We start from the raw sequence: 15000 nt of genomic DNA, 5'->3' as shown, positions 1-15000 counted from the left end.
CAATCATTTAATATAACTGGAAACAGTCGAAACGAAGCCTTGTTATAAAGAAATATGATTTTTAATATAATGTAGGAATGATTAAGGGTCTTTCTTTGAAATTTTCTTAGAACTAGAGCAGCTTACCCAAAGTCAGTTCTCAGGATCTAAAGAAGCAAAGGACCCATTACGAAAGGTTTATATCATTTTTAATGCCTTTTATTGTTTCTGGCTACTACATGTATACACTGCATGTACATCGTTACATAAGTTTCTGAGTTCTCAACAGTCACTGCAACATTTTGGGAACTCTGTTGGACTTTTCTAAAGATTACTCGTACTGTTTTTATCCAACACATGTTTGGCAGTTCACCTGAGCAACACGGATTATTTTGTGGTTGTTGGGTATAATTTACAGAATATAGTTTAGGTTTAAAATTGACTGCAAATACCAAGCCATTATTAATTAATAGAAACGTTTTTTTTGATTTGAACAATTTCTTCAGTAAAATTACAATGCAATTTATCTAGGACCATAATAAAATTATTATAATCAAAGCATACACAAAATTTTTATAGGTAGTGAAATGATTCTTAACCTGATACTGGTTGACTCTTTAAACTCCAAAGAAGGAGTGTCATTTTATTGGAAGTAAAAAAAGACTTTTTCTTCTGGGTGAAGTTAGCAGTAAACAATGCATTAGGCTTTCCCCCAGGCTTTAGGCTTTAAGGGTCAGCATTAGCTTTTGAAGAGTCAACTCCTTTATGGTACTAGTTCAACATTACAATTGGATGTGGGGCAGCATTGTCAATGTACTGGAACAATCACTGGCTACTTTCATAGTTTTGGAACTTTTATTTGCTACATTTATTATAGCCAGTAAAAAGTACATGTACATGTATAGTTCTAAACATGTCGGGGCCTTAGTTCTGTCTACTTTGTTGCAGATGCGTCCTCTTACTTAGTTTTAAAATATTTTCTAAAAAACGTACCTTGCTTATTTCCTTAACAATTTCTGGGATGCTCATCATGATCTGGGCTATTCATATCTTTGCTCTAAGAGTCCTTATCTATTTGACTGTCACTTTTGATAAATCAGTGATCCGTAAGGAAAACTAAATTAAATGCAGTTATTTTGAAACCAGTCAGAAAGGCTTGAAAAATGAGTGATTATTTAACTCTCAATTTCATGAAAGTGGTGAAATTTTAATCTGTAATGTTGGACTTTTCTTGAAGTATGGCAATTGAGTAAAGAAAATACTGTTATTTATATATTTATATAACTTACATGTATCTATCATCAGGTCCCATCAACCTCTGAGTTATTAAAGAACAAGGAATGGCGAGATGCTGTGGCCACCAGGGCATTTTATACATCAGAAACACAAAAGTATGACCTTTGGTAGATGCGCTTTAATCCCTATTGTTTATCTTGTGTTATTAGAGCAGAGATAATTTGAGCATTATTAGCTTTAATTAGAAACTTACATTTTTTGTGTTTCTTTATGATGTTTTTGGATTAATTAAGTTTTAAGGTCAAACTTGTAGAAACTTGTGTATTATAACTAATCTACCGGTAACCCATATTGACACCTCAAACGGCCATTAAGGATGCTTCCAGTTGACGAGTGAAATCGTCTGGTATTAAACAGAGTAAAATCTGTTAAGTCTCACTCTCAGGTGTTAGTGGGTTAATGAAGGAATGGACAATCTGCGAGCCAGCGAGTCACGCGAGCCATGCAAGTCTTGCATTTAATTCTAAGCACCCATATCAAATAGCACTGATAAACAGTATTTACATGTAAGTCTAAGAACCCATTTTAAAATGGTTAGCTTTTAATAACTGTGACTCGCATGTTGACTTGCATGGCGTGTATGTTGACTCGCATGTTGACCCTCATGGCTTGCATGTTGACTGACACATTGACTCACATAGCTTGTCATGTTAGCTCCCATTGACAGTCCTCAAAGGGCCTTTAAGGACACCTCCAGTTGACAAGTAAGATTGTCTGGGGTTTAAGACAGAGTCAAATCTGTCGAGTCTCATCCCCAGGTGTCAATTTGTTAATAAGAACAAAGAACAGCTAGGGTGAAAGCTGTGTTGAAATATAAGAAAGTGATATAACAATGATCTAAAGCTAATTCAAGGAAAGTGGAGCCGGTCATGCAAAGTAAATGTGAAATCCTTTAGTTTACTGTGGAGATTCAATAAACAAAAGAAGATCATGGTCATGTAAACTTTAAATATAATCAATGAAAGTAATATTTTTAGTGATTTAATGATTATGAAGTATTATGAGTAATGACACTTACATGTACATTTTAAGGTTTTGGAAACATGACTGTATTGTGAAGGATGAACACACTCAAAGCAACTTGAATAACTTAAATAGCTTCCTGCTATTTTGGGGGTTTGGGGGATGGGGATAGGAATGTCAGTTTCTGGTTGGTGGGGTGGTGGAGTTGTTGTTATTGGGAGAGGGGTAGGATTGATTCGAAGAAAAAATCTTCAGATTATAGATCTCCAAGAGATCACATATCAGTCTGTAATGTTTTGTATTTTGTTTAAATGCCTAAAGGCTGTACAGTGGAGTTGATTGGAGTGCAATGATACCACCATCCGTCTCCCCTCCGCCTACAACCATGGAGCTGCAGCCAGACATGGTGTCATTTAGATTTACAACAAAACGATATGCACCGAGAGCTGAACTTTGGCAGGTATGATATTTTAGAGTGTGTTAATTTCTCTGGCTTTGTTAGATGTGGTGTCTGACACTAATGCAGACTGCAGACTACTGACCCTAAATCACATTTATTGAAAGCTAACCTTTTTAAAATGGGCCGGCCCGTGCTTAGACGTACCCTTACCAAAGCAAGTTTTATGGGCCATATATGACCCAAGCATGGGAATGATATGACATGACCTATGGCGCTGCTATGGGTAATATATGGATTTTGTATGGGCTGTTGCTTTCCGTATCAAACCCATAGATGTTACTGTCCTCTTGATTATTTACATTCTATTATCTTTTACTACTTACTTTGAGTTTTTTTTATTTCCCATAGTATTCCCATGTTAATTAGTGATATGGAAATTAATTCTATTGAGCTAAAAAAGTAAAGGTCTGTTTGTATGGATAATCTAATTGGGACAGTGATAAAAAGATACCCCATACTATTTCCAAACAAATTTTAGAGCAAACAAAAAAATTAGTGTCAATGCTATGGGAAATCTATGGGGACTCCATCCCTATTAGATCTCCCATGCAATGAAGAACATCAGCTTTTCTTTCCACATATGTTTCCCACAGCTTAAATTTTGCCAAAAAATACAGTAAGGTCCCATTTCAGCTCCATACCACAGCTCTACCTTCCATACCATTCCCATATATGGGTCATATATGGCCCAAGGTTTGCCATATGATTCCCATGATAGTTTTTCTTTGGTAAGGGAAATACTGTTTATCAGTGCTAGTTGAAATGGGTGCTTTAATACTTAAATACTGTTTATCAATATCAGCACTATTATTTTGTAGGCAGTCTGCAGTTGTCAAAATACACTGTACACCTGACTTATACATGTCCTAAGAGCAATAATGACATTATATTTACAAGCTTGACCATTGTGTGATGAACTTAAAAACTGAGAACAAGTGTGAGGGCCCATCCTGTATTATTGATCCTTGATCCTTTAAGGCGAGCAGTGTCTTTACATGTAGCTCTTAATCTACTCTTAACCCATTGACTCCGACGAGCGAGATTTAATAGATTTTACTCTACTGTCTAACGCCAGATGATTTTACTCATCAACGGGGGTCTGAGGTTCAAGAGTCAGTGGTTTAAGGAGGCTCAAAAGGTTTTCCAGCTTAGCGTGCACATGTAATCATCCACTCGCACAATACTTTAAGGCAGCAAATGAATAACGGACATTATTGTCTTTTGAAGCCATCTCAGACCACACTATAACCCTCCTTCTCAGTCACCATTGATTTTTGATTCTGTTCATTAGTTCTCACCACTGCTCCCCAGTACGGTTTACTTAATTACCACAGGTAGTCAAAGAATCCATAATTGAAACCTACAAAAGACCAAACATCAACAGGGAAGACTTCTATCGTCTTACATATTTCTACCTGGACCAGACTTACGTACATGTATCAACAACGCAAAGAAATCTGACTGCCATTGCTATGACAACCACCCAGGAGATCAAGAGCCTGTCAAGCATTCATTGCTTCACTGACTCTGTCTTCATCTATTTACATGTTAAGTAACTACTTCACACACTTTCATTATCATTATGATGAAGGCTGTCACCAGCAATTTCAATTTCACATGTTTTAACATGAAATTTAAGTTAGTGTTTCTTAATAATTAGTATTAAAAAACACTGTGATGAAAAACGGAAAAAACAAGACATCACTGGTTTTACGGTTCTTAAACAAAAAAGCATTGCTCATTGGCACTTTAATTAACAGTTTAAAGGTAAATAGTAATTATTATTATTAAATGATAATTTTGACCATGCATGCAATGATATGCAATGATATGCAGAACTAAAATATGAAACTCAATTTTGCTTACCTGTTTTATAGTTAATTACACAATAATAATGCTGTTTGTTCTCTTTTGTTGATTTAAATCAGCACATGGGAAGCAGACCTCACAGTTGGGATTTTGTCCAGTCAAGGAATGGACACCATGCACATGGACTTATGAATTTGTAAGTCAAAAATTTGGATTGATCATCCGTATATAGGGATATCTCCTTGCAACACCAAACTCCTCTTTGGAATCAGAGATCATGAATTAGTATAACCACTCAAGTAAATAGTGCTTTCTGTGCATTTTGATTGGCTACAGCTCAGAGATGAATGGCAATTCACCTGTGAGTATACTGTAAACAAAGAAGTTAAAGCAGAATGGCTTCTGCCCCGGCTTTAATTACTAAGGAGCAAATTTTAATGATACATTTGCCTGATTACATGTATTTAACTTGCATGGTATAATATAATAATTATACTGTTACTGTACTGTAAATATTGGTGAAAGTGGTATAATATTAATTATTACAGTTTTTTAGCAATTAAATAAGAATGAAGGGATTTATAACCTTTAGTTGATATTTAAATAACTATTGATTTAAAGAGTATGACTAGCCTTTTGAGAAATTATATTATGTAATAATGATTATAATGAGAAACTTGGTGAGGAGACATGTATAAATTAAGTAAGAGGTTACAGTAGCAAAAGAGGATCAAGACCATCATATTGGAGAACAATGAATGGAATCCCATTTTGTCAGTAGATGGTCCTCAGACTGTAAAACCAAGGTTGGGTGGTGCCAATCTCATAGTAGAATTCTCTCCATAGGAAGAATATCTCCCAGCTCTTTCACACAGTGGATGTGTGCACTAGTAATGCTTCTTGTATATATAGCCTTATAGCGAAATCGGAGATGTAACTGAGACATCAGGTGGTTGCACTGATTCACCTGAGCCATAGTACATCCACCAACCAATAGTTGGTGGATGTGCCTAGCGTGGTTGTGCAGTGTCTGTGTGCTTGTCACCTCAAACTTTCAGCCTCCACCGCTGACTGGCTTCCACTGCCTGTAGCTTGCTGCTTGTAGTGGGGTGCCAGGGATGCAGCCCATGTGTTAGTTGACACCTTGTCAGTACATAGCCTCTCCCCAACAAGTCCTATTGTAGTGCCTCCATGCGGCGACACTTGGTGACTGGGTACACTTAGTGCTCAGGCAGAAGCTACAAGGGCATTCCCCTTCCCTCGCCCCCCCCCCCCCTCCCGCCCCCCCTCCCCTCATCCACTGCCTGGTGGTCAGTTCCGGGAGGTCCAAACTGGCTACGGGAGACAACCTAAACAGAAAATCTGCAGCCAAGCTGACCCAGCTGTATTGGTGCTCCTCTCCGTTGGATAAAGTCAGCAAAGCCGAGAGGGTGGTTCTGACAGCCCAGGCAGCCCAGAATCTTTCCTTAACAAATCTGCCCAGACTCTACAGCAAAACTGGAGAAGTCACTCCAGCGTCGTCGCAAGACTTTTACAACATGTGTCCCAGAGCCACCAATGACCTTCAACAGTTAGATGACGCTCACAAGACTCCTGTCATCGACCGCGAGCTCCAGCAGTTAAGCATCGGCATCACCTGCCTCCAGGAGACAGGGCTTTCTGACAGTGGATCCATCAAGGAAGCGAACTACACCTTCTTCTGGCAAGGCAGACCAACTGACGAACCTCGGCAGCAGGGTGTTGGCTTCACTGTGAAGAACACTCTACTGCCCACTAACCTAGCACTGAGAGACTTTTTCTCCTAGGAGATTTCAATGCTAGAGTAGGTGCAGACCACAGTGCTTGGCCATCTTGCCTTGGCTGTCATGGCACCGGAAAAATGAATGAAAATGGCCAGAGGCTTTTGGAGATGTGCTGCCTCCGCGGACTTTGTGTCACCAACACCTTCTTTGCTGGCAAAGACCATCACAAGGTTTCCTAGAGACACCCCAGATCAAAACACTGGCACCAACTTGACCTCATCACCACCAGATGCAAAGACCTGAACTGTGTTCTACACTCTCGCAGCTACCACAGTGCAGACTGTGACACAGACCACTCCCACATCGCCAGAAAAGTGAAACTCATCCCCAAAAAGATTCACCTCTCAAGACCAAAGGCAAACTGAGGATCAACACCTGCTGTAGAGGACACAGAGAAAAGACCGAGCTGTTCCTCAGTAACCTCAAACGAGGCCTTGGAAAAACCTCCTGAAGATGACACTGTGGAATCCAAATGGTCCATCATCCGTGATGCCATCTACAACCCTGCTAAATCCGCCTACAGAAAACGTGAGCGAAAGAGTGCCGATTGGTACGAGGCAAGCTGGGAAGAACTGGAACCCCTCACTGAAGCCAAGAGGAAGGCTCTTCTCGAGTACAAGAACAACCCGACCCCCAACACCCTCAACAACCTTCGCACTTCGAGGGTATCAAGGAGGCACTGGGCCCTACCGCAACAAAAACAGCCCCATTGAAAAGCAAGTCTGGTGAGGTCATCACAGACCAGGGGAAACAGCTGGAGCACTGGGTAGAGCACTAATTGGAACTGTACGCGACACAGAAGATGGTGACCGACGCCGCCCTAGATGTCATCCCAGACCTGCCTGTGATGGTCGAGCTCGAGGAACCGCCAACGCTGGAAGAGCTCAGCAAAGCCATTGACAGCCTCGCTTCTGGGAAGTCTCCAGGTGCAGATGGCATCCCAGCCGAGATTCTGAAAACCACAACTCCTGTGCCTCTCCTGGGAACTGGGCTTTGTACCCCAAGATATGAGAGATGCCAACATCGTCACCCTCTACAAAAACAAGGGGGATAGAAGTGACTGCAATAGCTATCGGGGCATCTCCCTACTCAGCATTGTCGGCAAAGCATTCGCCTGAGTGGTCTTGACACACCTACAGAGCCTCGCGGAGCAAATATACCCTGAGTCTCAGTGCAGTTTTTGCGCCAGAAGATCCATGGTGGACACGACTTTCTTGGTGCATCAATTACAAGAGAAGTGCTGTGAGCAGCAGATGCCTTTGTAGCTGGCCTTCATTGACCTAACAAAGGCATTTGACCTCGTGAGCAGAGACGGCCTCCTGAAACTCCTGCAGGAAATCGAATGCCCCCCCAAGACTGCTAGACATAACATCATCCTTCCACGAGGGCATGCACAGCACTGTGTGCTTCAACGAAGGAACCTCTGACCCCTCTCCCAGTCAGCAGCGGAGTTAAGCAAGGCTGCGTGCTTGCACCAACCTTGACACCAAGACACCGACAACTCACCGTAAAAATCCATTGATGGGTGTGACATAGCGGCACCAAATTAGCACCTATTGTATATTACATTTCGCATACGCATATGTAAGTAGGTTGGCACATTATGCATGTAACATAGCGGCACCTAATTAGCACCTATTGTATACTACATTTCGCATATGCATATATAAGTAGGTTAGCACATTATGCAAGAGCAGAGAGCACACACAACCACGCGGTGTGTGTGAATAACGAGAATAAACTCCATCGACATCCGACTACATGGTGGCAGCATTTTACAAGAGTAATCGCTAGAATCAAATCGAAAGAGGCCAGCAGAAGCGAATTATGGCAACAGCAACGTCTTTTGCGTCGCCACAGATGAACTGGGACGCTCCTGATCCGATAATTGCATTCGCAAGATTCAAACAAAAATGTCAGCTTATGTTCTCAAGCGTTCTCAAAGACGCCGATGACGAAGAAAAAGTGAGCTATATTTTACTCTGGTCGGGTGAAAAAGGTCTGGATATTTACAACAGTTGGACATTCACAAAGGAGGAAGAGAGGAAAAAACCAGCCATTATTTTCGAACGGTTCGAGAATCAATTGGAGCCGAAGACGAGTCATCGAATTCACAGATACACACTACAAGGAATGCGACAAGAACAAAGCGAGCCAGTGGATGATTTTATCTCAAGATTAAAAAACCTAGCAGCAAAATGTCAATTTCGCGACAGCACCGAAGTCGAAGACAGAGTTCTAGATCAGCTTATTTGGGGGTCAAAAAACCCCGATGTCCAGAAGTCCCTCATAGGCCGAGACAAATCATTGACCCTTGCAGGCGCTATCGAGATTGCAAGAAGCCACGAGGCGACAAATAAACATATGAAGACATTGGCAGGAAGTAGCGAAAGCCATCAAGAGGATAGAACTGTAGATGCCATTCATAAGGAACAAGAAAGGGAATCCTGTAACAACTGCGGAAAACAACACCCGAGGAACAAATGTCCAGCCTACGGTACACTATGTCGAAAATGCGGCAAAGCTAATCATTGGCAATCTGTCTGCCGATCCAGTAAACGGAAACAATTTATCCAAGGAAGAAAGCCGGTTTTCAAAAAATCTATTCACACGATTGAAGACAGGGGCGATGAAGACGATGATGAAATTCTCACAATTAGTACAATCGAGGTTAACACCATAGAAGACACGCAACATTCGATGACACATGACACACGCGATGAAGTCTTTGCAACACTGGAAATAACCCAGCCTGAAAAGAAGCGGAAAATTAATCTCCAGTGCAAGGTGGACACAGGTGCACAGAGCAATGTTTTGCCTATCAGGCTACTTCGCATAATCGCCCAAGAGAAGTTTGATGACGAAGGAAACCTCAAACCAGAAGTACTGGAAAAGAATGAAGCCGTCCTCTCAGCATACGGTGGCTCTGTAATTAAGCAGCTTGGCACTATAAACATCTTGTGCAAGTACAAAGAGAAGAAGATTAACTGCATTTTCTACGTCACGGATACTTCAGGGCCAGCTATCCTCGGTCTAAAAGCGTGCATTGCACTAAAACTAGTCTCCCTCCACTGTACGCTAGGAACAAATCAATTAAACCAGGCTGATCCAAATAGCAGCTTCAATTCTCCAGCTCAAAATCCGGGTACTTGCAAGAAAAACTCGAGTTACATTGGAAGTCATATACCACTAGAAGAGCGGCCATCAATCACAAGTAAACAAGAGCTGATGGATATGTACCCAGAATGTTTCAATGGTACAGTTGGATGTTTTGATGACTACACATACCACATCACACTGGATCCTGAAGTATCACCGGTGGTCCATGCACCCCGCAAAGTACCTATAGAGTTGAAAGACAAATTACAAGCCGAATTACGTGAGATGGAAAGTCAAGATATCATTGCGAAAGTAACCCAACGTACGGATTGGGTCAACTCCCTGGTCATTAGAGAAAAAGAAAATGGGCGACTTCGGTTATGCCTCGATCCCAAAGACCTGAATAAGGCGATCAAAAGAGAACATCATCCCATACCCACTCTAGAGGAAATCACACCCAAATTATCAGGAGCAAAGCTTTTTAGTAAGCTCGACGCTCGCAATGGCTATTGGAATGTCAAACTAGATGACGAGTCCTCGTACCTGACAACATTCAATACACCATTTGGTCGGTATCGTTTCCTCAGAATGCCGTTTGGCCTACGAATGAGTCAAGATATTTTCCAGTTCAAGATTGATGAGACGTATCGTGATTGCCTGGGAGCCATTGGTATTGCAGATGACGTCACAGTCTATGGAAAGAACGATAAAGAGCATGACTTACACCTACATGAAACCATGGAACGTACCAGACAGGCCGGCATCAAGCTCAATGACGAGAAGTGCGTTATCAAAACAAAGGAGTGCAATTTCTTTGGTATGCTCTACACACCAGACGGTGTCAAACCCAGCCCAGATAAAGTCAGAGCCATAGAAAGTTTAGAACCGCCTAAAGACAAGAAGGAGCTTCACACCTTTTTGGGGATGGCAACCTACATGAGCTCATTCATCCCCAATTTAGCTGACCACACTGCCCCCTTAAGAAACCTCTTAAAGGAGAACGTTGATTTCACATGGAATCCATCACATTCGAAAGCCTTTGAGAAGGTGAAGGCATTGATATGTACCACAACGACCTTGGCCTACTATGACAGAAAGGAACCAGTTGTCCTCCATGTTGATGCATCAATTAAGGGCTTGGGCGCAGCTCTCTTCCAAAACGACAAGCCAATAGCCTTTGCATCGAAAGTACTTACCCCTGCGGAGACCAGATATGCTAATATCGAACGGGAACTATTGGCAGTGGTATACGGCTGCGAAAAATTCCATTCGTATCTCTATGGAAGATCGTTCGTGGTTAAAACAGACCATCGTCCCCTGGAACAGATCCATAAAAAGAACCTGATGCAAGCACCTCCACGCCTTCAAAGAATGCTGTTGCGGTTACAACCTTACGACTGCGTCATTAAATATCTTCCAGGAAGAGAAATGGTTACAGCTGACGCCCTGTCACGCCTTTCGCCGTTGGATGAATTTGAAGTGTCGGACATGAATGTGAAAGTTCACCATCTAATCAGAATCACCCCAGTAAAAATGGAAGAGTTCAAAAAGGAAACTGCGAAAGATGAAACCCTGCAGCTTCTAGCCCACAAAGTTATGCAAGGTTGGCCTGACAGTGGGAAGAAAATCACTTCGGCGCTAAAACCATACTGGCCCCTACGAGATGACATATCAGTAGAAGATGGGCTGATACTTCTTGGAAGCCGTGTTATAGTACCTGAACCCTTGAGAGGCAACATCTTGCAGCAAATCCACGGAGGGCACTTTGGTATGGAAAAATGCAAGCTACGAGCCAAATCCTGTGTTTACTGGCCAGGCATATACAAAGAAATTGAAAACCTTGTAAACTCATGTTGTGTCTGCCAGAAGTACCACAATTCCCAGCAAAAGGAGCCAATGATACCAACAGAGATCCCTTCAAGACCGTGGAAAACACTGAGCGCAGACCTTTTCTACGCTCAACAGTCGTGGTTCCTCATAGTTGTCGACTATTATTCCAAGTTCCCATTTGTCAAGAAACTTCAAAACCTTACATCCGGGGCTGTTGTTAATGAAATGAAAATGCTATTCGCAGAAAATGGAATCCCAGAATCTCTTCAATGCGACAACGGCACTCAGTTTACATCCGGCGAGTTCCATCAACTGGCAAGCCAGTACGGGTTTGAAATTGTGACGTCATCTCCACATTACCCACGTGGCCATGGGTTCGTTGAACGTCAAGTCCAAACGGTTAAGAAGACGATCCTGAAATGCAGAGAGACTAAAGAAGACATAGATCTAGCCCTGCTGGCTCTACGAACAACGCCCCTGAGTTCCAATATACCGTCACCAGCTGAATTACTGAATGGCCGAGTATTTAAATCCACACTTCCTGGTAAGATCCAGCCATCAAAGAACCAAGAGGAAGTTAGAAATTGGCTCAAAGCGAGACAAGACAATCAATGCCACTATTACAACAGACACACCAAGGAGCTCCCTGAATTACACAGAGACCAAGCTATCTATGTACAAGACCCTGTGAGAAAGACATGGAATCCTGCTAGGGTCATAGATCGGGGAGAGACACCCCGCTCATATCTCATAGAAACTGGAACTGGTGCCCAATTGCGAAGGAACAGAATCCATCTTAGACCGAATAATGCTTCCAACAATTCGGCAAACAACTCTTCGGACTCCGTGTCCCAAAGAAGCATGACTGCACAATATTCAAGCGCCATTCTACGAGAATCCACCGCAGCAGGCAATTCAGCAAATGACCCATCAAGTGGCAAGTTGACTATACAGCCCTCAAGCTCCAACCCACAATGCTCTAGTGTAACAGGAGAAGCCGAGAAAGGACCAAGAAAATCCCGCGCGGGACGTGAAATCCGGGCACCGGAAAGACTTAATCTCTGACGCTTGCTTTAATAGTTGATATTAGTATGATACATAAACACTAGACAGAAAATCCCTATATTGTTACCAGTTTTATTCGTTTTCTACATATGTACAAGATATATTGGCCCGAAATAAGATATTGTGTTTTGTTTGTTTTCCATTTTATTAATATAGTTTTAAGAGAAGGGGATGTGACATAGCGGCACCAAATTAGCACCTATTGTATATTACACTTCGCATACGCATATGTAAGTAGGTTGGCACATTATGCATGTAACATAGCGGCACCTAATTAGCACCTATTGTATACTACATTTCGCATATGCATATATAAGTAGGTTAGCACATTATGCAAGAGCAGAGAGCACACACAACCACGCGGTGTGTGTGAATAACGAGAATAAACTCCATCGACATCCGACTACAATGGGCACCACCTGAAGGCTGTAGAGAGCTTTATCTACCTGGGCTTTACAATCTTCAACACCCTGTCACTGGATGCAGAGCTCAACTCTCGCATTGCCAAAGCCTCAGCCACCTTGGCTAAGCTGATCAAGAGAGTCTAGACCAATAGACACCTGACCGAGAAAACAAAACTTAAAGTGTACCAGGCGTGTGTCCTTGGCTCCCTCCTGTATGGTAGTGAAGCCTGGACGACATATGCCAGACAGGACAAGAGACTGAACAGCTTCCACCTTCGCTGCCTCAGGCGCATACGGAACATCAAGTGGCAAGATAGAGCCCACTCCTCTGAGGTCCTTGATCGTGCAGGCAGCCCCAGCATGTTCTGTCCTCTCAGTCAAAGACGTCTGCGTTGGCTTGGCCACATGAAGAGAATGGATCCGGGGGGAATCCCCAAAGACATTCTGTATGGAGAGTTGGCTGAAGGTACACGACCAACAGGACGCCCCCATCTGCACTTCAAAGACGTTTGCAAGCGTGACTTGAAGCTTGCAAGCATTTACCTAATCAGCTTCGAGAACATGGCTGATGACCGAGGGATGTGGAGGGGGATAGTGCGAAATGGGGTCAAAGAAGCAGAGCGCACCCGAGCTGAAGTGCAGCATGTGAAAAGAAAAAGAAGGAAGAACAAGAACACCAGCCAAGCGGCATCATCTTTCTCCTGTGGCAGGGACTGTCACTTGCATGTGGGGCTCTACAGCCACTCCCGGAGATGCCAGTGGCTGCCTCGGACCTGATCCAGCCTTACTGTACCACGGTCTCGGGGGTGGAAGCTGAATAATGAATAATGAATAACGAGTATAAATAAAAAATGAATAATGAATAATTGGGTCTGAAAATGCCGGAATAATGAATAACGCAGTTAATATGCCAGTGGAGTAATGAACAACAACAATGAATAATGAATAACCTACAAAAATTTAAAAAGAATAATGAATAATTCGAACAAAACACACAAAGAATAATGAATAATCGAGGTCCAATTATTCAGCTTCCACCACCGACACGGTCAGCCATAACGAATGGATGTCAAGGACAATGTTAGATACAGTATGTGCAGAAATGCATGTATTTACTAATTTAGATGCAGGTGGATTTCAAGAAGCATCACGTTCAGTACAGGTGTATGTGCTAGCTCTTTTCCCCAACTTCAACATGAACATCACTCATGTCTCAGAATACAGTACAGGCAGTAACGTCACAAAGTTCCCCGAAATGCTGCTCTTCACATAAGGATAAATAGCTGCCTTTACCCTAACCTAAAAATGATGCTAACCTGTACCCTTTAATACCATTGTTGGAAATATGTAGATATACTTAATGAGACACTTCATGTTGGATGTCAAAATTGGGCGCACATCTAATCATGTGCATTTCTGGACAGTGTACCTCTAATTATGAATCTTTAGAACCTAAATGCACTAAACCTTGTAAATATTAATGTTTATCATTATTATAATTACAGCTGTAGTCCAAGCAAGAAGACTGGACACATCCCGGGATACAGGTGTGCTTGAAATTGTTTCAGATCATTGATACATAAAATTTTGTCTCCGTCAGCAATACAGTGCAGAGGAGGTTATACATTCTCTTCAAATTCATTTTAAGCATCATAATTGCTAAAAGATTTTGTTGAATATTAATCTTGAAATTTCACTGATACATGTAGATAGCTAATTTTGCATATTTATGTACTTTCCTTGTTTTGATGAAAATGCAGGGATTGTTTCGAGGCTGGTGGATTTGGCAATGTTAGAATTATGGTAATACGGTGAAATTGTTAACTTAACAAGTTATTAGTTGGTTAGTTCTCGCAGAAAGAAGGTACATGTATCCCTAATTACTTAAGTTGGGAGGGGTAGTAGCTCTTGTAGCTCTTGTACCTTGTAGCTCAGTCGGTAGAGCGGCGGAGATCTAACCTGAAGGTCGTGGGTTCAATTCCCACCCTGGTCAGAGTTTTTTTCTGTCCTTGTGTGGGCCCATTTCCGTCAGTAGGGCTAACGCTCTCACGGTTCATGTGGGATAGAAATCTAGCACTTCACATTACACTCTATTCAGTTAACTCTGAAGTCAAAGTGTACCACCCGGGACAACTGTTGTTGCAGCCAACTGTGCAAGAAAATTGTCCGAGAAAGTAGCAAAAATTTGTGGCGGTAATACCAAGTTGTCCCTAGAGTTGCATTCCCTCTAAGCAGGGTAACCAGTCTGCCAAGTAAACATTAAGTCACTTGATAAACGTGGAGATGTGAAAGT

The 15000-nt window shown here is 42.1% G+C and overlaps 1 protein-coding gene across 1 annotated transcript in view; it reads left to right on the top strand.

The window, feature by feature from the left end:
• Window positions 1-15000, top strand: part of LOC138013351 (protein SPMIP7-like) — a 21544-nt gene that overhangs the window by 893 nt on the left and 5651 nt on the right. The window contains exons 2-6 of the mRNA XM_068860399.1: window positions 111-175; window positions 1285-1370; window positions 2560-2698; window positions 4627-4703; window positions 14213-14254. Coding sequence (XP_068716500.1) covers window positions 111-175; window positions 1285-1370; window positions 2560-2698; window positions 4627-4703; window positions 14213-14254 — 409 coding nt within the window. The remainder of the gene's footprint in view (window positions 1-110; window positions 176-1284; window positions 1371-2559; window positions 2699-4626; window positions 4704-14212; window positions 14255-15000) is intronic.

The sequence above is a fragment of the Montipora foliosa genome, chromosome 8 (assembly GCF_036669935.1).
Source record: "Montipora foliosa isolate CH-2021 chromosome 8, ASM3666993v2, whole genome shotgun sequence".
Taxonomy (NCBI): Eukaryota; Metazoa; Cnidaria; class Anthozoa; order Scleractinia; family Acroporidae; genus Montipora; species Montipora foliosa.
This window is presented reverse-complemented; position numbering and strand designations above follow the sequence as displayed.